Below are 22,858 nucleotides of genomic sequence, written 5' to 3' on the forward strand. Positions count from 1 at the left end.
TCTGTAGGTGGCGCGGCGGCTGAGCGGGGCGCGGGGGCAGCGGGGGACGGCGCCGCCGGCCGCCTCCGCCCCGCTCCGTCCCGCACGCTCCCACCCCGCTCTTCGCCGGGCCGCGGCGGGGGCGGCCGGGCCGCGCTCCGCCCCGCCGTGCGGGGGTGTCTGGGCGCCCGGGAGCAGCCCCGCTGCTGCGCGAGCGGAGCGGAGCGGCGCGGAGCTCCTCGGAGCGGCTGCTGGCCCGAGGGGACGGGGTGCGGGCACCGGCGAGGGGCCAGGAGCCGGGAGCGGGGCCAGGAGCAGGGCCATGTCGCTGCCGATACCTCCGACGGCCACGGCTGCCGCCGACCTCCCCCCCGGCCCCGGCCCCGGCCCCGACCCCGGCGCGGAGCTGCCGCCGGGCGCGGAGCTGGGCCAGGGCAGCGCGGCCCCGCCGGCGGCCGAGGAGGAGGAAGGCGAGGGTGAGGAAGAAGAGGAGGAGGAAGGGGAGAAGGAGAGGGAGAAGGAGAAGCTGCCGCCCCTCCCGGCGGCATCCAGCGCGGCGGCCGGGGTAGGTCGGGGCTCGGCGGGCGCTTGCTCCGCGCCCCGCTCCGGGCGGGCACCGCCGGCGGCGCCCCTCGGCTGCCGAGCCCGGGGCGGCTTTCATTCAAGTTTCTTAAAAATACCGAGCGCGCCTGGAAGCGGTGACATAACGGAGCTATAAATTCTCCCTCTACTTATAGTTCTGTAACATTTTACGACGGTCTGCTCGCTCGGGTTAGTCATGGCTGAGGATTTGCAGCGCTGTCGGTGGGGGTTTGGGAGCGGGGGCTCCGGCTCCTAATGCGCGTATGGCAGCAGCCAGCTGGGAGAGGCTCCTGTATTTTTAACTTTTTCTTTGGAAGTCTCTTCCGTTTTTTTGCGTTGTGTTGAAGCCAAGATGACGGAACAGCTCGGTAAGTGATGAATGAGTTAACGTGGGTTTAAAAACTAAACGTCGAGAAAGGTATTTGCCAGAGCAATTTAGTTTCAAGAAACCTCATTTGAGATATTTAATCATATTTGAATTACGATTTTCTTTCTGCTGACTGTACAATATTGTGAAACATAAAATTTTCCTGGCATATGCCACTTATTGTGTATAACTCAATGTTAAAGCTTGTTGTAACTTATTCAGTCCATCAATGAAGCAAACGTTTTATCAACCTTATACTAATATAGTTATGAGACTACAGTTCAATGGTTCTGATAAGTATCAGATTTACTAGAAATTACCAGCATCGAATTACCATAATTTGATTTTAAAAGATTGAGTGCTTAACGTTTATGACTGTCATGAAATAATTGTGATGTTGAACCAAGTAATTGTAGTCAAACTGCAAACTCCTCTGAGCAGCTCTGCCAATTTGTGTTTTGGCTAAGATGTTCCAATCTTCTGAGAGGCTTTCAGCTTCCCAAATCTGTCAGAATTTGGGAGGAAGTGTTTGTTCTTGTGATTCAGATAGAGATTTGGGAGAAGGCAGTGATGGTCAAGTACTTGGGAGTGATTTTCACCTTTGATAAGGTGCAGCCTCTGAAAGGTGTTCAATTTCAGCCTTGGAATGGGAAATGCCAGTCCCTTAGAGAAGATAAACAGTGATGGGTTACAATGTGTCAGGCTTAGCTTAGGTAGTGAAAAATACATGCAACTGATCAGCTATGCAGCATTTCCGAGGTCCTGAAGAATCAGGAGAAGAATCTGGTTTGTGGCTGGGCATCCCACATGCCTCTCTGAACCGCTGTCTGCAGGTATAAATAAGTTGTCTGAGATGACCTGCTACAGAGCAGCTTGGATCTGTCTAGGTGTGATTGTCAGATGCTTGGGGGACTTTGAACTTACGGAGATGCATGCAGATCTTAATAGTATGTTACAGAGGGAGAGCCGTGTGGAAAGATGTAATAGATCTTTCCACAGCCCTGGATTTCTCTGTGTGCACTAGAAGGCTGGTTTTGGTCCAAATGTACCAAATAGGGAATGCGGATATGCTTTTGCAAAACCTTTATGTGTTGAAAGAAGGTATTGGATTGTTGGTCTGCTGAGCCCTAGTGTTGACCAACCTACGCATCTATTTACAAGGTTTTGGGGAGTATGGCATGAGACTCATTATATACAAAATGCTTTTAATTTCTTTTGTATTAGAAGTTGTGTTTCAACATCGAAAATGAATGTTGCTGAATCAGATTCTCTCACACACTTCTAAAGACAGACATTTTCTCACCGCCATCTTCATTAAACTGGAGAAAAGTTTATAATTTGATAAGGTGACTAAAGGGGGAAATTGTCTTTAAAATTTGCCTTTTTTCTGTTAAAATTCATTTTCTTTAAAAACAAATGCCTGATACAAATAAGAAAATACTTCCGTTTATGTTTGTTTTCTCATTGTCTCTGCCTATTATTTCGAAACTTATAGCCATCGTATGATGACTTACTTTGTCTCCGTGTGAGAGTGAGCCTCAGATATCCTTGTCTCAAAACATCTCCCCAGGTTGTTTGTGCAGTTTACATTTTCTTCCATGTGCTAAGGACCCACCATAGATTTGTGCAACATGACTATAGCTTCCTAGAAGGCAATAGGAAGGTGTGACACATCTTTGAAACTTTCTGTTCTTCACAGTAGCTCACAGCAGTTTGTGGAAAAGGTCAAAATTTGAGGGAGTCAATAGATAACCACATCATACATTAGGGCATGACCATGAAAGATGTCACATCTGGCATTTAAGCTGGCTGAAAGTTGGAAGTGTTTATGTGACTACCACTATTGCCATTCACATTGTGGCTTTTTCTAGCCAAGGACCACATGGAGTTACTGAAGGAGGGATAACCTTTCTGTGTGTTTCTCTTTTGCTTACTTTCCTAAGGGAAGTTGTGGAGCTAAATTACTCCATTAATAAATTAATGTGGTCCTGCAACGTGCCAAGGTTTTTATGGGTTGAATAGCAGTTAAAAAAATAATACATAAGGGGAGGTGGTTTGGATGTCAGTATTCAGATTCTTAAATAACTTCCCACAAATTTATTTTCACTTGCCTCCTGTAAGCAGGAACAAGTAGCGGTTTCTGTAAAGCAAAAGCAGTCCGATGTTACACCTTTCAAGATATGAATGGAAGGGAAAAATTTATTTTTTGAGTAGGCTGTTGCACTGACAGCTGCCTCTGGGTAATCTGAGCATCCTCCGTGTTTTCTGACACTCCTGGTCTTTGCTCACTACATACATATGGGTCTTGAGTGAGTTAAGTTAGGGCTGAAGAGCAAGGTTTTCAGAAAGCTCTTCTAGATGGTCTTTTTGTCTCTTTCTGCAAGCACTCTGTATGTGCTCTTTGCAAGCAGTTTGACTTGCTTTCACCATCTGGTTTCATTTCAATAATGAAAACCATAAATGTATAAAGTATAAGGCTAGTACTTCTCCAGCCTTATGGAGGGCTTAATGCTTTTGAAAAAATTCAGTAAGAAGCCAGCAGCATTGTGAGTTATTAATATGCTCTTAGAAAAGGATTAGAGGAGGATTAAAGACAGCTTTGATCCACTTCCTCCAAGCATGCCTGTTCCGTATGTGGGGGTTCAGTTTTCTGATGGCTGTGTGTTTGTAGCATTTTAGGCTCTAGAGGCTCGTTGACCTCCTACAGAGTTTTATAAGTATGACACAGTGCTGTACACTTGTCCTAGATTACTCTCCCAGGAGATGTCACAGATCCTCTTTAATGAGCATGTACTTCCCCAGTGTTCCTCCAGGGCTTTCCAGCAAAGCCTTTATCCATATGTTTGTTTAACATTGTTGGAGCTGCACTTGAAGCAGGATGGGATGCAGTGGAATAGCGCATGCAAGCTTTACTCTTTCTGATTGCTTCTTAGGACAGTGGCACTAAGAAGCTTTTAAAATAGCCATTCGACTAGACTATTGCAGTGGCACGGCTGGAGTGAAACTGGAAAGCTGAGGAAAGGTTATGTCAGTCCAAACGGCTGTCACAGTAGCCTGCTTCATAAGAGCTCCTCTTATGATTTCTTTATGATAACTGCTCCCTATTAATCATAATTAGAATCATCCAAACTCCAGGTTTTCTACCTAGAGCATGTGTTCTTGTGACACAGCAGATAAACTTCAGATCTGGATTTGTTTAAAAGTCCTTTTTCATTTAGTCATGCCTTGCTGTGTTTACTCAGGATCTGGACTTCCCACTCGTGTGCCAGGTGAGTTTTAAGAAACATCTTAGTGATACTTTAAGGCTTATAGAATAATAATTTTTAAAATAGCTAATATGAAAATAGTAGCGGTAATTACATTTTGTTTGAACATTTGTTGCATACAACGCATTTGGAGCTAGAAATTGAAAGTTGATATTTTTAAAGCTAGAAGTCCTGCTGATTGCTCAGATTTGTAATTTGCTGAGTTATAAGCCATGGAAAAATGGCTTGTTTTGACACAGTTATTTAAAATTCCTGGCAGTGTACCAACTTGCATACACTGTAGCATGGCAGGTTTATGGGCTATATTATTACCCTCCTGGTGGTATTTCAGGATGTTGTGGTGGAAGTGAAGTGCTTTCCTCAGAACTTGGGCTGTGTATCTTAGTCAAAATCTATTTCTTTTAACAGGAAAGGGAAATGTATGGGGTTTTAAAGAAGAAAAGGATATGTTAATTATTCTGGAATTCCTACTCTCATTTGTGGGTTTGTTTTTGGTCTATAAAACTACTTTTCTTCTAACTGTGAGCATAGATACTAGATATCAGTCAAATGAGTCTTTAGGTTAATGTAAGGCTCAAAATCACGATGTGCAAGAAGACTGTACGTTTTTTAAGTAGATCTGCCTTTGCTGGACATCAGCTGATCACTTGGAGCTGAGATGCAAATGAAAACTTCCATCACACGACTTCTGTTGTCTTGGACAAGCCCCTTAACTTACCTGTGCTTTGCAAATTCTCTGGTGTAAATAATTATATCTAACAGTCACTTAGTGACTATTGGCACATTGTGTCAAACATTGATTGGCACCAACCTCTGAAAGTCTGTTGTGTTGCTTCATTTCTCTTCGCTGTTAAAACACATTAGCACTCATTCCTTAGAAAAAGTTTGAGCAGACTTCTTGGCAGCAGTACATGCTGATGCTAAGCAATTTTTTATTTTTTTTTTAGGATAGTGTTAAACAAATGTTTGTTGGATAGCCTTTCTTTGGTGGCTGCTGATGCTGAAAACTTTGAATCTGGTGTTTTTATCCAGGTAGTCAGTATTTAAATGTTAGTAGCAACAGAATCTTTGTTTCCATATTTCAATTTTGGAGGAGTTTGCCTAAACTTAGCATATAAGGGTTACTTGAAAAAGAAATGTGTGACACTTGTATCTATTTAAACTGAGCTGGATGCAGTGAGGAATATAAAAGTATTTAGAAATTAGGACAAGAAGTTAGAATGCTTTCAACAATATTCTTTTTTTTTTTTTTTCTCCTGAGTTACCTAGGGATATATTATATACTACAAACTAATGCATGAATTGTTAAATGTAATGGAATTGTATGTTACTTCTCCTGATTCAAATTAAAACAAACTTGTAGAAACATCATGTATGTCTCATTTAGGTATTAACACTCATATTTCAGGATAACAAGCATTTAAATATTCTTTGTAATACCCCATGAGTAAGATTACTCTTGCAGGAATGTATTAGCCTTTTATAGCACACTGTCATCTTAATTGCAGGGGTTGGAAAGAGGAGCGAAAAATCAGTTTTCTACTTTCAGCAATTTCATCACAACTATCAACCAAAAGAAAGAAGGCACCGGAAACAGCAATTCACCTACGCAACTTGTTATACCTAACATCAAAAATGGTAAGAGAATAAAAGCCTTGTGTTACTTAGCTACCAATCTAAGAAGGTGCTCAGTGTTCCACCAGTATTTCTATTGTGATAGTGCCAGAAAACTTAGAAATCTGGATTTCATTAGATTACATTGTCCTGTACATGGTATACTCAGTAATATATATCCTCAGTAGAGGTCATGTCTTAGGGACAAGTTAGATAAGAAGAGCAAATGGACCTGAAGGATGAAATATTCATCTGAAGTTTTAAAGAAAGATACAGATTCAGAAGTCCATTTCCAGATACTGCTTGTCATAACTCCAGTCAGACAGTAGATTTCTCTAGAATCTGACAGAACTTTGTAGAGATTTTTTCTAAATGGGAGGGATGGCAGTGATGAGGCATGCATAGGGCTTTTAAGGGAGACTTGCTGAGAGTTCCTGCTTTTCAGTGAAAATGTAAGCCAGTGATAACAAAATAAAACTCACAGGCAAAGAATGGTAAATTCTGAAGAACTTTAAAGGTGAGAGGGAATGTTGTTGTGATATGAGGTAAAGATAATTGATGGAAAGTTTTCAAGTGGAGCTGTGTATTCAGTATGATAGGCTATAATCATGAAGGCTGATAAATAGTATAAGTTAGAAACAAAACTGTGGACAAATAATGTAAATTTCAGATTTGTAGAGAAAAAAGTGGCTTATAATGTGCAGGACTGATTTCCTTAAAAAAAATCTATATTCTTGCTAGCTGTTCTGAAAATGTAAAATGGAAGATTTTTTTTTTAGTAACTTTGCTCATGGAGTAAGGAGGTGCCTACTTTTAAAAACAAAAATACAGGGGAAAAAATCACTGAAACACAAAGGACAGTTATGTGTAAATGAGAGCTCGAATAGGATTTTTTCTTTTGCTCAAGTCACTTTGTACTACACAAAGGAAATGAAGGTGACTGGAGATGACCACTGAAGGCTTCTCCCACTGTTGTATGGAAGAATTTGAGGTATTGCATATTTTAACTTACCAAGGTTAAAGTAGAAGTGGTGTACTTGAGGACAGAACTCGGGGTAAGGCAAAAAGAAAATGCTGCAAAGCTGGAGAGAGCTCTGCTCATTCTTTGAAAGTATATTAAGACCTCATTAATAAAGCCGGAAGAACCACCTTCAGGTGGTCATTTCTTTCACCTATATATTTAAGAAAAATCTTCATATGTAAACAATTGCACTATTGTTGGAGTCTGAAAGATTTCAGAGAAATAAAATGTTTTTCTTAAACATTTTTCTCTAAAAACTTAAGTTAACATTTTTCTCTAAAGCTGCAAGTGACAGCTTGTCAGTATTAACTACACAACTTCTAAGCTTTTTAACTGAAACGTGCATTAAGCTGTTTCATGGACTATTAGATAATGTGTGTTTCATATCCGAGAATCCTTAATTGTTTCCTGTGCAGTTTCATCTGAATAGTTGCTTAATACAATCTTATATTATGATATGAAAGTCTGCTGCTAACTAAAATTTAGGACAATGTAAAATTAAATCTAATCTTGTGCCAGGCAATGTGGAAAATGCAATAAGCTTTTACAGAATTCATTTTACTTCTTGCATCCAACAAGAGTGGTGGACTCAAACACAAGTCTTTCTTGAAATGCCCCCGGATCTTGCTGCACATGATACTGTCCTGGCTGTAATTAATGTTACACTAGTACTTAATTTTTAATTTTCATCATCCTAATGTATGGCAATATTTATTATAGTCATGCATATGTTCTTGAAATTGAGAGCTCAGTGTCTAAAATTGAGCAGACATTCCAGTAGTCTGTGTTAATCAATTCTTTCTTGTATCAACAAGATTTTCCTCCTCAGTTTTTGATCATTTCCTAAGCAGTCATGCACTGCTGAGTCTTTTTTCTTAATGTAACTGGGCAAACAGCCAGAAGTGATTATTTTTTCTTGTCTTGTAATACTGGATTATTGCTGTTTATAAACTCAGCACATAAAGTTTCAAGTTTGTCCTCAATGGAATTCATTTGACAGATCTTAATGAATATTTTTGAATCTCACACAGGCAAATAATTCTATTTACAAATAAACTGGAATTATGGCAAAGCATACAGAAGTTGACAGTATTTATTAAACATATTATTAAAACTCAGTTTTGGTATATCTAATTTAAGCAGTGTATTTCAAAGCAAACTGCATCACTGACAGGGTGCAAGTTACTAAGTTTAACACCTGCAGCTTCAATTCACTGTAAAGAGAAATGGCTTCTGTCAGCTGCTGTCTCTTCTACAGATGCAGAGAATATTTTCCTCATCTCAGTGTATTCAGCTGCTTATAATTCAATGTTTAATCCATCCAAAATTGAGAAGACAGATCAAGAGTTAACTTAAAATTACTTGTCTTGGAGCAGAAAAATAGCACATAGTCTTAGTTTCTTTTAAGTTAGATCATCTGCATCAGCAGAGCGCTTACATCGTGGTATTGATGGGGAACCTTGGCTTGAATTAACTTAGTATATCCACTGTTTTTTATTGCTGCTCTTGTCTTTAAATTGTTTTAAGTTTCGGCTGTGAGATTGGACAAGGTTAAACATCAGAGCCGTAACTGGGGATGGAGAACAGCCCTGATCTATAGTCTTCTGATAAATGTTAGCTGAGTTAAATCACAATGACAGCTTCTCTATCATTATCATGAGGTAGAAGAACCTGCCTTTGTGTTTTGGGGATTTTTATTAGCATATATTTCCCTGATGTGATAAATGAAAAAGGCAGGAGAGTAGTGATACTACTATTATATTTAATTCAAAAATAAAAATTAAAAAAAAAAAAAATCAGTGTAGGCTTTGGAGTTTTTTCCTAGTTCCTGTACATCTATATTTTACTAGCTGAATGTTCATTTATATAATTGCATTGTGTTTATTGTTCTTTGCATCTTTTTTTTTTTTTAATAAGTGAGAGATCTACCACCTATTTGTCTTGATGTTAGACAAAAGCAACGAATCTCTATTGATACGCTACCCCAAGAACTGAAAGCACCTATTCCTCCTGAACCTTCCCTTCCTATCCGAACCAAAACTGTGAAAGACTTCCAGTAAGTTGCACTGGTATTTCTAAAAGCATACTTTCTTTGGACTTTTTTTGTCCTAATTCGTACATTTGATTTTTCTTAACCTCAAATGAGTTATGTTCAGTTCAATAAGACAATCTCACAGTAGTAGTCGTTACTTTGTTGTCATGGTGTGATTGGTAAATCTATTACTGTGAAAATTATCAAAAGAGTTTCTCTAACTTGACATTTGTTGTTCTGTTCAAGAAACAGCAAAGCTTATATTTCAGAGTTTCTGACGGTCAGTGGATGTTTGGTTTTAGAACAAGTATGTACGGCTTACTGTAGGCTGGAAATGTGTTGCTTGAGTTTGTTTTTCTTTTAATATCCTTGAGTATTTTACTGGTAGAGAAATATTGGTCAGGAAATGTGGAGGAATATTCCTAGGAAGAAGCCTGATCTATCTATTTTTTTGAATAGATAGATGGGGAAAAAAAAATCAAAGTTGCTTCCAAAGACACAAGCATAGACTTTTGTCGTAGTTCCACTCAAGTAGGCAGCCGAGCTCCACCATAGCCACTCTCTCACTCCCCCTCCTCAAAGAGGAACAGGGAGAAAATACGATGAAAAGGGCTCAAAGGTTGAGATAAGGACAAGAAGATCATGCAGTAATTATTGTAATGGGCAAAACAGACTCGGCATAGGGAGATAGTAAGATTTATTGCTTATTACTAACAAGCTAGAGAAGTGAGAAATAAAGGAAAGAAACCAAAAGCACCCCCATCCACCCTCTTCCACCTCCTCCCCCTGAGTGGCACATGGGGGTCATGGTCAGTCTGTAGTGCTTCTCTGCCGCTCCTTCTCAGTCACTCTCGTCCCCTGTGCTGTGGGGTCCCACCCACGGGATGCAGTCCTTGATGAACTGATCCAACGTGGGCTTCCCACAAACAGCAGCTCTTCCAGAGCTGCTCCAGATATGGGTCTGTACCACGGGGTCCATCCCTCAGGAGCAAACTGCTCCAACCTGGGTCCCCCACAGGCAGCAGCTCCTGGCAGGTCACCTGCTCCTGCGTGGTCTCCTCTCCACAGGCTACAGGTCCAGCCCTGAATCTGCTCCGGCAGGGATCTTCCACAGGCGGCAGCCTCCATCGATGCAGGGCCACCTGCTCCACCGTGGTCTCCTCCACGGGCTGCAGCATGGAACCCTGCTCCACCGTGGTACTCCATGGGCTGCAGGGGGACATCCTGCTTCACCATGGTCCTCACCACAGGCCGCAGGGGACTTTTGCTCCGGTGCCTGGAGCACCTCTCCCCCTCCTTCTTCATTGACCTTGGCACCTGCAAGGCTGTTCCTCACTCCTCTCACTCTCCCAGCTGTTGTGTGGCGCAGCATTTTTTTTCCCTGTCTTAAATATGCTCTCACAGAGGTGCAAAACAACATCACTTATTGCTCAGCTCTGGAAAACAATGGGGCCCTTACCAAACATGGGGCAGCTTCTAGATCCTTCTTACAGAAGCCACCCCTATGGCCCCCTGCTACCAAAACCTTGCCACGTAAACCCACTACAACTTTTCGTTGCTCTTTTCCATGTTTGAAGTCTTGTGCATTCAGTGAGGAGAAGGAATGCTTTTTGATTATTCAGTGTGTTTATTTGGTGGAATATCCCTTGCTGTTATTCAGGTGTTCTGAAGAGCTGAAATTCTTACCATATTCAGATTTTTGTATGTATTGACTGCTGTCTAATTATACAACTGTCAAGAGTTTCATTCTTTCAAGTAAAGTATTAAAAAGTCTGTAGTGTTTTTGGTTTGTCCCATTGATAATTTCTTTGTGATAGATATTAACTTTATTTTTATGACGGAGGAAGCAATCTGGAATTTGTATTGCCAGCATTATAGTTCACTAAGGTAAAATTTGCTTTAAGTATTCTTTAAAATGTCTAACATTGGACAAAACAAGAACTTGCTTTACAAGGTCAATACTTAAAAGGATTTCAAGGGTAAATCCAGATTTTCTTATCAAATAATATGCATAGTCACATACAAAGATTAAGGTTTATTTGAAAAATGGAAAGATAAATAACATTTGGTACAGTAATAATGAAATTGACTTGTTTAGGAGCCTGCGTATTTAAATGAATAAATTAGTCTCAGAAATCTTATAATGTCAGTGTTTCTAAAACATAATTCTGTTCTACTAATGATTTGTCTTAGCATACTGAACTGTGACACCATGAATTAACATTTTGAATAAGACATTGCTCAAGTATATCAAACACAAACTATGCTTTTGTTCTCTTGTAATGCCATGATCGTATAATGACAAGGAAGATGTTAGATACTGATATTATACTTGTCTGTCTTTTAAATGTGCTTAGTGAGGCAAGCTTGGAGTTATAGCACAGTCTAAAGTCTAAGTGGCTGGGAAGATTTAGCCCTTGTTATTACCTGTCTTTTTAATACGTTCTCTCTAGGGATGATATAGAAAAGTCAAAGTCATCGGGAGACTGGAAAGCTGTACATGATTTTTATTCTACAACATTTGATTCTTTCCTGGAGATAAATGCTGCGTTTAAGGTAGAAAATAATTCATAATATTACTTAGTAGTTACCGTGATTTGGATCCTCAAAGCATTTAGATGCACATCAGTTAAAGGCTTGCAACTAGTTGCTCAAACCCACTAGGATTGTTTTATTATGATCTTACCTGCCTTTGGTACACAATGTGTTATGTCATTGATTTATTTATTCCAGTTTAACCAACAGTATTTCAAGTCTAAGGTACTATATGTAAGGTACGTTCTACACAAACTACAGTTTAAAAATATTCAAGTTGATGCAGCTAATAGGCAAACCTGGAAACAGATATTCCCCGTCCTGCAAAAAAAAAAAAGTGATATGCATTCAAGTGGTATTGCTGCTCTGTTATGTTGGCATATTCAGTGTTCCTTGGGCAAGATCATATATTTGTGAAAAGTTTCTGAATATATGCTAAATTAATATTTCATTCTTACTACAGAGCAAGATGTGCTTTTGATGTTTAATATGAACCTAAGCAAAATAACCTGCGACACTTAGTTACTTAATGAATATTGAATGGTTGTAACTTCATTCTTGAATGAATCGATCATCTCATGATCGATTTACACCAAAGATAGAAGATGAACATTCTGTGCAATTTATTATTTGAGACCTTCTACATTTTAAAATAGAACAATTAGGTAACGGAGTTATGTGAATAATGTTAAAGTGTAAGATAAATGTTCTTTAGTTTCATCTTTCACACATTAATAAAAGTGTCTTAGAGTCTTATGTTTTGATAAGGAAAATAAATATATATATCTGTATGTGTTTTGTTTAAAAGTGCTGATAAACTTTTATTTTGAAAGACATGTCAAATATTCGAAACATTTAAAAACCAAAATGTCTCGTTTATTATCTAATTGCAGAAAGATACCAATTCTGCATTTAATACCATTGAGGACTCTGGAATCGATGCAAAATTTGTGAATGTTGTCTATGATGCCTTATTGAATACTGTAAGTAGAAAAAAAGAATTCATGTTTGATAATCTATCATTTCATCAAGTAAACTTTCTGAGAAGCAGTTTATACCAAAAGTATTTCTCAGATATGTATGATTTCTGAAGAATGTTTCCAAACATACTTGAAATTGTCCTGTGAGGATTGCCATAAAGTCATGAAAATTGCTCTAGTAAAAGACAACAAAATTCTTGCTAGTATTAATGCGGTTCATCCTGTGGTAGATCTCAGAGCGCTTGGAAGATAAGACACCAGTATGGTGGGACACTGCGTGATGAGAGAGACAGAAAATGTGAGGTTGGGAGTAGTAAAAAGTAGATACTGTGTCTAGTAAATGCAAGTCAGGAGCAGCGTAGAAATAATCTGTACGGCTTTTAAGTTGTTTGAAGTTTTGAAAGCCATGGTTGATACAACTTCAGGCCTCACCTAATAGCCTCTGAGGAAAGATATAGTCAAAGATTTCTTAGCTGGCTTGAATCACAGGCAAAACAAACTTGCCTTTTTGTACACTCTTATACCAAGCATGTATAATTTGATCAGATACGTTTTTTCCCTGCTCCTTTTTCCATAGCCTCAAGATGTTCAGAAATCAGTCCTAAAGGGAATAATAAATGGTCTGCTACAAGAATGGAAAGGGTAAGTATAACCAACGTTTGTGTTACTGTTCCAACGTTTACTTAGAACTGGTATACTTCCTATATTTTACTCTATTGTTTTAGCCAAAGAAATAAAATGTTCTCTTAAAACTTAACTTGACTCATAACTTGTCTCCTTTTGTCAGGCAAATCTAATGAGACTTAGCTTGAGCTCTGTAAGCTGACATTGAACCTCTGAGAAGCAGATCTAGCCATATATCCCCCCAGAAAATCTCAGCTGCTTGTTGCCAGGGCAGTCTTTCAGGAATCCCAACTGTGAGATGAATTAGGGAATTTATCTAGAGTAAAATATATTCCTTCTGACCCTAACAATTATATAAGTTTTAACTTATATAATTTCTTGACTCAAAGTTTGCTTTGTAATATCATTATACCATGTAGTATCAATATCATGTTTCAGCAGCACTGAAAGGGCAGTACAGCATGCAGAAATGATTATCCAGGAGGCATGGAGAGGACAAGATTTTAGCAAGAAGTAATAAAGTGAGAATGTAGCATACTTAGTATGATTCAAAAAGAGATGTAGCAAGAGACAGCCCTTTGTTGCAACTCATCCTTAACCCTACCTGTGGCTATTGCTTTCTCTACTTTTTTTTTTCCTACCTTTAGAGAGTAGTCAGAATCTTAGAAACTGTCCTTTCAGTGATGATCCTGAATATGGTATTCAACATGTATTGACAAAACAAAGTTAAATCCTAGGGTGTGTGATATCCTAACTATTGATGTGTATATATATTGTATACATACAGCATTTCCAATACATTCATTGATTTGTAGGCCGCGAACAAAAGATGATCTTAGAGCATACTGTATACTTCTACAGGTAAGAAAAATACAGTATTTTTAGTTAAGTACATGTCTACTTAATTTATAATCTATAAACCAGTATACTATGCAAACAAGATACTTAGTATAACTGATAAATTTCACATTTAATTTCCTGTCATGAGATCATATTAACATATGGAAGAAGTGTAGGGTATGCATGATGGGAACAGGAGTTTAATGGCAGAGTTGGTGGGGTAAGACTGCATACATTAAACCCATGAACTGAGAACACAGGCATGCAATTGTTTCCTATCACTTAGTATTGAAAGAGCAAATGTTTTAGAAGGTTATTTCCTACTCATTGTCAGATCTCCTTTATTGCTATGTTGCAACAATGATCTTTCCCAAAAGTTTCAATATATACATTTTTTGGTATTACAGTAATTTTCACTAGTATTGCAGTTTATCCAGCGGTCTCCCTCCAATCTATCTTATTCTCCATTGTCTGATTTCTGTCTACATTAACTGATTACCTTTCCTACTAAAATTGATGAGCATTTGTAACAAATTCCCCCTTTAAGCTTTGCTAGTGCAGATGACACCTCTCCACATGAGAGAATCTTCTGCTGTTACTTGAAAGATCAGATAGTAATTTAGTTCTTGGAGACAACAGTTTTCTTCTCTGGGGTGGCACGTTAGCTGTGAATTATGAGGAATCATTCTACAGAAAAGTGGGAGTGTGTGGACTCATAAGAGGGAAAATAAGGAGTGCGTGGAAAGACTGGAGAATCCTTATTACTGAGATTGAAAGCTCATCACGCGGAGTGTAATTTATGTGCTATACAGTAAATGATAATCCAGAAAAAATATATTGAATACTGCCTTTGTTACCTGTGGGCTTTCTTTTGAAACACACAAAAAAAAAAAAAAAATCCATACTTTTGCATTATAGAAGATGCAGATTTTTCATTTGAATAGAAGTTGCAAATCATTTTTTCATAGTTTTTACCACTGTCGCAGCAATTTTCTGAATTATTTTCCTGCGTAATTGTATTGACAACAACAAACATAAGAAACAGTCGTAATGACGTTTTCCCTTTATGCAGTTTGTTAACCTAACACATTTTTTTAATCTTTTTCAGAATCCTCAATTTAGTAACACTTCTACTTATGTCATCTATGCTCACTTGCTAAGACAGATAGCAGCCTTAACAGAAGCTGACCATCATTTCCTAGTGCACTGGTCTAAAAAGTAAAAAAACAATAAAAAAAATTAAATTAAAAATTCAATTTTTAGGATTACAATTGTTACTGTATTTCCATGGATGTTGACTGTTTTATATTATATATAAATTATATGAAAGTTGACTACAGAGATTGTTTTGTTGTTTTCAAAGTACATTTGGACATAGTAAACGAAGTGATACTGATTTATAGATGCAAACTGTATATAATGTATAAAAATGATTATGCAAAAAAGCTTTGATTGCAAAATAAGCTAAATTATTTTTACATAACTTATGCAAAAAATGTAAATTTTCTAGATACATGCCTAGATAATGATATTAATATCAACATCTTTATGGTCTTCCTTTAAATAAAGGTGTTTCTTGCATTATTTCCAAAAGATACTGTAGCTTTGCTGTATTACATGAAAACCACAAATAAAATTAAGTCCATGCTGATAGTGTAATAGAGATGGTGACAGAATGTAGTTAAAGCATTAGATTTTAATTACTTGAAATAATTCTAATAGCATCTAGCTATTAGTCATGTGGGGGTAACTGCCAAAAAAGTGGTTTTTGAAGTTTGTATGCAGGTTGCCTTCCTTATAATGACTGCGCCAAAAGTTCAATTTCGGGTTTTTTGAAAAAAAAAAAAAAGTTTGTGTATATTCACAATTCCCTGTCTCTTAGGGAAACTCTTAATTAAGGATTTTCTTCTCTGCAAGGATGAAAATTATATACATATATTTCTCCCCCTGAAATATGTCCAGATTTGCTTAATACTGTGTTACCTTATTATTTAATTTGAATCAGTATTTACAAACCAGATGAACCCTTTTGGTTAAGGATACAAAAGGCATATTGATGTTCTTATTCTTAAAATAAGTACTAGAATTTTGAAACATAGAAATAGAAGAGCTTTTATTTGCAAAATGATGCTTTAATAAATCTACTCATGTATTATATCTACACGTATTTTTGCTGTATTACAAAAGTGGTGCAGCACATAACTTTATATATGCACTTGTCACAAGTGTATGAAGTATTTTCCACTATTCATTCAATAGAGCTAAGTATTTCAAAATCAAAAATTGAGACTTCCTCAGTATTCAGATTGTGGAGTAAAAGAGAGAGGGGATGTTTATTTTTTGTTTACTTCTGTTTATTAAAGTCAAGAACAAGTGATGATTCTTTTGTAAATTTTTTAAAGATACAGACATTAAAAAGTGTATTTAAATGCAGAGCATTGCTGCATGCCAGTATTTAAAAGCATGGTTCTTCGAACTTTATCTTTGGAACTTATTTTTTAAAATGGGATGGCATGTTCTTCAGCAAATAGTATTGAAATCTGATAATATAGGCTTCTGTTTGAACAGCAATCACATGAGAGTAACTGTAGCTTGTTTCTTTTAGGATTTCACAGAGGAGGTTCAAGCAAGTGGTGGACAGGTTACTGCAATTTATTTCTTTGCGCCTGTTTCCTGCAAAACCTGAAGAATTTCCACCCATGATGAAATGTACCTGGTGGATTCCATCAGCAACCAAAGTCTTGGCATTATTTAGTAGGTTTTTTCCTTAAACTGTGCATGCATGTAGATGTATATTGTATATGTATATATACTTGCATTTTGTATGTGTATGCATGTACGCATATGGGAGCAGAGGAGGGTGGTTAATGTCTCTCTCCACTTACAGTGGAAATGGACATTGGTAGTAACACAGTACGAACTACAGTATAAGAGAATGCCAAAAAATAGTAAGCAGGAAAAAAAGTCTATTGGCAAGACCTCATACGTGCTTTTTACTAGAGGATAATTGCTATGCATCATTTTCCTGTAATAAAAACAGATCATTAGAAGAAAAATACACAGAGGTAACCAATAGTAAAGGTTTCCCTTAGATTTATAAAAATCTTTTAAACATGCAATTGCTACAATTTCTTCTGTAAGCGGTTTAGCTTCACAGATTTTTTTTTAAATCTAGGTATCTTAAGCAATGTGTATTCCTCCTAAGTTCAAAACTACAGCATAGAAAAAGTAAATCCCTGTCCAGCTCAACACAGAGCACAGCAAATTTGACCATTGTAAATGCAGTCTTTCTCCTCTCCCAATCACCAATAGTTTATAGAAATGGAAGACCTAAGGACAATACCCTTTTCTTGAGGGGTAGAAAGCCCTTCTTTGCTTCATGCTGCCTAGGAGAAAATGAAACCATCAAGTGAAAGTTAAGATTGGAATGAGGATGTTTTCATTTCTCTGGCTACTTAAAATAACTTCTATATAAAAGAACTCTGCACAGCCCTCCCTATACAGTGGCACAGTTTAGACACACAAGTTCAGTTGTATCCTAGAACATGATTCTTCACTTGTGTTCTGTAGTCACCTGTGAAAGAGTTGCTAGTTCATTAATTCTGCACATATTCCTCTGGGAAAAGGGATTTTAAATCATTCAAAATAGACCACCTGATATGAAGGTGTTTAAGAAATCTATCAAACTGGTTTTCATCGACTTCAGAAGAATATATCATTCTTTGTCTATGAAACTTTAAATTAGTGTATGTCATTAGGTGGGATACAGTCAAATACTGTAGAGGAATTGCTCTTGAGGTCAGAAATATATCAAGTTTATTTTACCATAGTTGGGCTGATCTGGGAAATTACTACTTTTTAAAGCTATTAATATGATGCAGTAAGTTGTTATGTTATACTTGTAATTCTGTAGCTAACACTCTGACAAAGTTATTAGTAGCCCATTTGTTGTCTTTTCTGTCATCTTTTTCTTTTACTGCTGCTCAGAATGCTTAGAAAACATGTGCATAATCCAGGCAGTACTTTGAAAGACTACTGTATTTTTTTGTAGATGCTGCAAATAGTCTGATTAGCCCCCCTATTATTTCATATATGGATTTCTATAATTCTACACTTGATCACATTGATCTTATGGAAGAATATCATAACTGGCAATGTTATGGAAATTCTCACAGGTAAGGAAAAATTGGCTGTTTCTTATCATGTATTATTTTAAAGCACCACATCTGTGTGTGTGTTTATTGCCACACTAAATGTATTTTACTGGAAAAAATATAATACAGCTACTGTTTGCAGAAACTGTGTGGATATGATGTCAACTAATAAATCTCATTCTACCTTTGCAAACTGGACAGAAGAATAAAATCCAGATCATAACATTAGTTTATTATGTATAGGTGTAGATTCAGTGATGTGTTAATTGTATCTTACTGTGAACATATTTTAACTTCTAACACATTCATGGAAAGTGGCACAGCGTGCATATTTAACATTTATTGATGGTATCGAAATATTCTGTTTGTGGGTCTGATCATATTTGCTCCAGTAAAATCAGTCATATTTACTTCTTTTATACAAAACTTAAACCTTTACAGGCTCAAGGCAGCCACAAGTATGATCTAGAAATGTGGAGAAATAGGCATTAAATCTTCCTGTTAAGATTTAAAATCTGATTGGGAAGGAGGAGGGAAAAAAAAAGAAAAAGACATGATAGCGATAAATGCACAGTAGTCTTTGAGTAGTCTCAAAGCATTGGAATCTGTATACTGCTGAGCTTCAGATTTTTTTTTTTTTTTTTTTTTTTTGCATGGGCACCATCTGGCTGCTTTGGCACCCACATCCAAACTTATAAAAGGGCTGTGAGATTTCCACCTGCTCCAGTTCTTTTCAGTTAGCTGGGACATGGGGTATATATCAAAACAAAGTTTGTGTGATACATAGCTTTGGAAGTAATGCAGACTAGCTGTATTATTCTTAAAATATGTTTAGTTCTTGTACTGTTAGAGTCATATTTTTTTCCCAGTTTTACAGCCTATAAATTTGTATTGTTTAACTTTAAAATTATAATAAAAAAATAATTCAAGGCTCTATGCTTAGTATTAAGTAGGACCAGTATAAGTCCCAGCTTACCTTGCACATGAAGTATTTTGAAATACACAGTTCTTCCAAATAAGTTGACACTGCTTGGTAAAACATTTTGTGTTAGGATTTCCAGCAGATCAACTGAGAATCTTTTTTCCTCATTTTCTTTCTTTCCTAAAGACATTAGAATCCGGAGCTCCTCGCAGGCAGGATTCAGGGTGCACATGTAGAGTCCGGATTCAAGATGCACACAGAGTCTGAAGCTCCGGGTGTCTTAGTATGAACTTCTGCTAGGTGATGCATGAGCTAATCAACAAAAAACTTACTGAAGTAACCAAGTAAAGTAAATCTTTTACCGTAATGATTTCTGAAGGTTTTCAAAATTGCTAGTAATACTTGACTGCAGTGGAATGTAGCTGTAATCTGATATTTTAGAAGTCCCGAGCATTTGTAGCCCTGGCTTAAATCAGAAGGATCTGTAGGAAATCAGTATTTTCTGAAAATCAGAGCAGAAAATAAGGCAAAACAGAAATACTTCTGTGTACTAATGAATGCTGTACTGAGATAGCTGTTTAGTTTGTATTAAATAATATATTCTTACTTTAATTCAGTGTAGCAATTAAAATCTAGTATTTAAAGCAGAAAACACTTCTTGCCATCTATTATTGAAGACTGCTTTTTATTACGTCTATAGGTGATAAACGTAATAGTAGTATATTCAGGATATGTATTATTCTATTGCTAAGTAGAATTTCTAGTCGTATTTATAACTAAACAATTTGAGTTCTACTGAATTGATTATCTATGTATACAATGAAAAAACAAAAACCCCGGCAGCTATTTCCAAATCAATGTCAGCAGAGGGAAGGTAGTTACTGAACTATAATGTAAAAATTCTCTCCTCTTTTCTTAAGAAAGTACTATGCTAGCTGCTAAAAATGAAATTTTATCTTTTTTTTTTTTCTCTTGTCATTCAGGTTTTCTTTCTGTCAATATCCATTTATTATTTCTATAGCAGCAAAAAAGGTTATTATTCAAAGGGATTCAGAACAACAGATGATAAGTATTGCACGAGTAAGTCATTTCATGATAAATGGTTGTGTCTAATAAGTTGGTATCTTATCAGTTTTTCTTAGGTAAATATTCCATACAGCCTTTCATCACAACTTGTGATATATTGGGCTATCCTGAAAAAAAGAACTTGAGCCATTTTTCTATTACTAGCCTATTAATGTCCATGCTGGATTATCTCCATATTTATTTTTTTTTAATTTAATATGCTTTATTTTAAGATGCTTACAAACATCAGTGTCATGGAGAAAGTTACAGTAAATGTGTTGTTGGTTTTTGTGTTTTGTGTTGTTTTTTTTGGTTTTCTTTTTGACTTTTGGAGAAACCAGATCAACATAACTGTGTTTGATAAGAAACCAGCATGTTAAATTGACTAGGTAATTAAGGAAGAGAGAATTTTGGTCTGTTTCATATTTCATTCCATGAAGATGTGATGTTGTGGAAGACCAAAACATAACAAATCACAGAAGAGGTACTGCTTCTGGGCAACCTCTTGCTTTTTGAAAGAGATTTTGTCTCCCTCTATTGGTGATAACTTTCTTCAGGTGCTAGGAGTTACTGTTTTCCTCAGTGCTCGATGTGGCAGCACCACTTAATCTGTTCATTGTTTGCTGGATGTATCTTGTGAATAGCTAAGTGAAGCATCAGACAGCCTCTGGAATCTTGTGGTTGTTTTTAACTATTTTGGGAGTTTGAAAGTTTGCCATGCAATTGCCACCTGCTTGTTATATATCCTGATAATTTCACGTAGTGTGAATGATGTTTGCAGTCAAAAAGAGATGGCATTCCTCTGTATCTCTTAGCAGATACTGAAGCATCTATTGTATCAGGGCAATTTAATGCAAGATACTAAGGACTTCTTAAATTTAATAAGTGTGGTACTTTGTTTTTTAAATGAAGATGTGACATGTATGATGTTTTTTCATTTGAATAGCAAAGCCTTGTGGATAAAGTCTCTCGCAGACAGAAACCTGACATGAATATGTTGTTCCTAAATGTGAAAGTGAGGAGGACGCACCTTGTTAGTGATTCGCTTGATGAGGTATTAAAAACGTAATTAAGTGATGTGTTGCTGCAAAATAGCAATTTCATTTAGATTTGATAAATCATATTTAAATATTCCTGTGCTAAGATAGGGAATACATATATCTATAATACAAAATAAAAGAAACTGAGTTACTTTTTCACAGTAGAAGTGCTGCAGATAATATTTAGATGATCAGAACTTTATTTTCTGTTCTTATACTTTTCCATAGTTAAGTTCCTAATGAAGATGCATGCTTGCATACCACGTGGTGTGTGTGTGTGTGTTTGCAATTTTTGTCTTAAGAGTAAAGTGTGTAATTATCAGATTATGTAGAATCTAGTTCCATGATAAGGAGCACAAATAATGACTAATCATCTAGTCACTAGATGAGTTTGTTCTGTTCTAATTCCCAGAATATTTTTATTCTTTTCTTTCACTAGCTTCTCTATCTTAAAACAATTATTATAGGCTTTCTTTTCTTAACTTCTTATCATAATTTTAACTGATTCTTCATTCTTGAATGTAATTTTTCCTTTTTTAGAATTGAGAGACAGATGTGTCCATTGAAGTAGGCGATTCTTCAGTATCCACATAAACTTGTTAATTATTATTTAACGAAATCTAGTTCCCCACTGCTTCTCAACACTAAAAACAGCCTGATAGTATTGAAAAAGAAGTCCAAATATTGAAAACAAAACAAGACCAAATAAGTTCTGATTGTTTATGTGCGGAAAACATAAGTTTAAACTTTTTTTTGCCTAGATTAAAGCCTGTTTATTTTAGCCTCCTTTTCTAAGACAGAAGAACTCAGTGGTGATACTGTTGTCTCTCAGGCATTGTAGTATTTTTATTTACCACGTTGAGATAACCAAGAACAACTTCAAGAGTTTCACCTACTAGTGGGAGGTGATGCAATAAACAAAGCAAGAGTGGTATACAGAGATTTGTTCTTTATGACTGGAAGCACTGATAATATGTTAAACTTTCTTTATTTTTCCTCATCCTATTTTGTAATAGCTAGCAAGGAAGAGGGCAGATTTGAAAAAGAAGTTGAAAGTCACATTTGTAGGCGAAGCTGGTCTTGATATGGGTGGCCTGACGAAAGAATGGTTTCTTCTTCTGATTCGTCAGATTTTTCACCCAGACTATGGTGAGTTTAAATACAATTTGAAAATCTGTTGATTTTAAAATATCAAAACAGTGATGGATAAGAATTCTTCATTAATCCAGTATTAGACCACTTACTTGTTGATGTTAAATAAATAAAAGCAGGCAAGTTAAAACTGTCATGAATATAGATGGGAAGAACTTTTGGCGTAGAGGACAGCAGAAGAGAGTGGGAAGTTCTGAAAAGCTTGGAAGGTCTTGGCTTTTGGCAGGGAGTTTCAAGTGTTGCTGAAACATTGACATTTCATTTCAGTGGTATAACAGTTAGAGAGCGAACAAATCTCTGATCAATGGAGAGGTTTGGAATTAAAAGTGGGATTCAACTTTTTAAGACTTAAATCATGCTAAATATTGTTTCAGAAACTGGAGGCTCAATGGTTTTGGTTTGTTAGTATCCTCATGTTAGTGAGCATGCTGAGTAGAAAGTATGGGGGGGATTCAAGACTAGCAGTTGATTTTTCTTTAAGTTTTTCCCCTGATGTATCTGCTGTGTTGCAGTGTTTCCAGCTCAACCCAGAGACTCAGTTGCCTGCCTCATGTGTGTTTCAATGCATTCTTTGTTTCAGTGTGGGTAACTAGTAAATGGGGTTTGAGACCTATTTTGCTCCGGTGTCACTGCATCTTTCAGTCCTTAAATGTAAATATTCAACTGCTACTGGTGAAGGCCTTGT

The 22,858-nt window shown here is 36.9% G+C and overlaps 1 protein-coding gene across 4 annotated transcripts in view; it reads left to right on the plus strand.

Annotated features, from left to right (window-relative positions):
• HECTD2 (HECT domain E3 ubiquitin protein ligase 2) overlaps positions 1 to 22,858 on the plus strand; it is a 34,250-nt gene continuing 11,392 nt past the window's right edge. Inside the window, exons 1-13 of one of the 4 annotated variants that reach the window (XM_068688131.1) lie at positions 3 to 544; positions 5,703 to 5,832; positions 8,747 to 8,885; positions 11,315 to 11,417; positions 12,290 to 12,379; positions 12,954 to 13,018; positions 13,816 to 13,861; positions 14,949 to 15,058; positions 16,446 to 16,594; positions 17,892 to 18,015; positions 19,900 to 19,996; positions 20,928 to 21,035; positions 22,038 to 22,170. In XM_068688131.1, coding sequence (XP_068544232.1) covers positions 302 to 544; positions 5,703 to 5,832; positions 8,747 to 8,885; positions 11,315 to 11,417; positions 12,290 to 12,379; positions 12,954 to 13,018; positions 13,816 to 13,861; positions 14,949 to 15,058; positions 16,446 to 16,594; positions 17,892 to 18,015; positions 19,900 to 19,996; positions 20,928 to 21,035; positions 22,038 to 22,170 — 1,537 coding nt within the window. In that variant the 5' untranslated portion in view covers positions 3 to 301. Of the gene's footprint in view, positions 545 to 5,702; positions 5,833 to 8,746; positions 8,886 to 11,314; positions 11,418 to 12,289; positions 12,380 to 12,953; positions 13,019 to 13,815; positions 13,862 to 14,948; positions 15,059 to 16,445; positions 16,595 to 17,891; positions 18,016 to 19,102; positions 19,217 to 19,899; positions 19,997 to 20,927; positions 21,036 to 22,037; positions 22,171 to 22,858 lie in introns of those variants that run through there. The other 3 variants (XR_011098209.1, XM_068688132.1, XR_011098210.1) reach the window with 3 other exon arrangements.

The sequence above is a fragment of the Anas acuta genome, chromosome 7 (assembly GCF_963932015.1).
Source record: "Anas acuta chromosome 7, bAnaAcu1.1, whole genome shotgun sequence".
In the NCBI taxonomy this organism is placed as follows: Eukaryota; Metazoa; Chordata; class Aves; order Anseriformes; family Anatidae; genus Anas; species Anas acuta.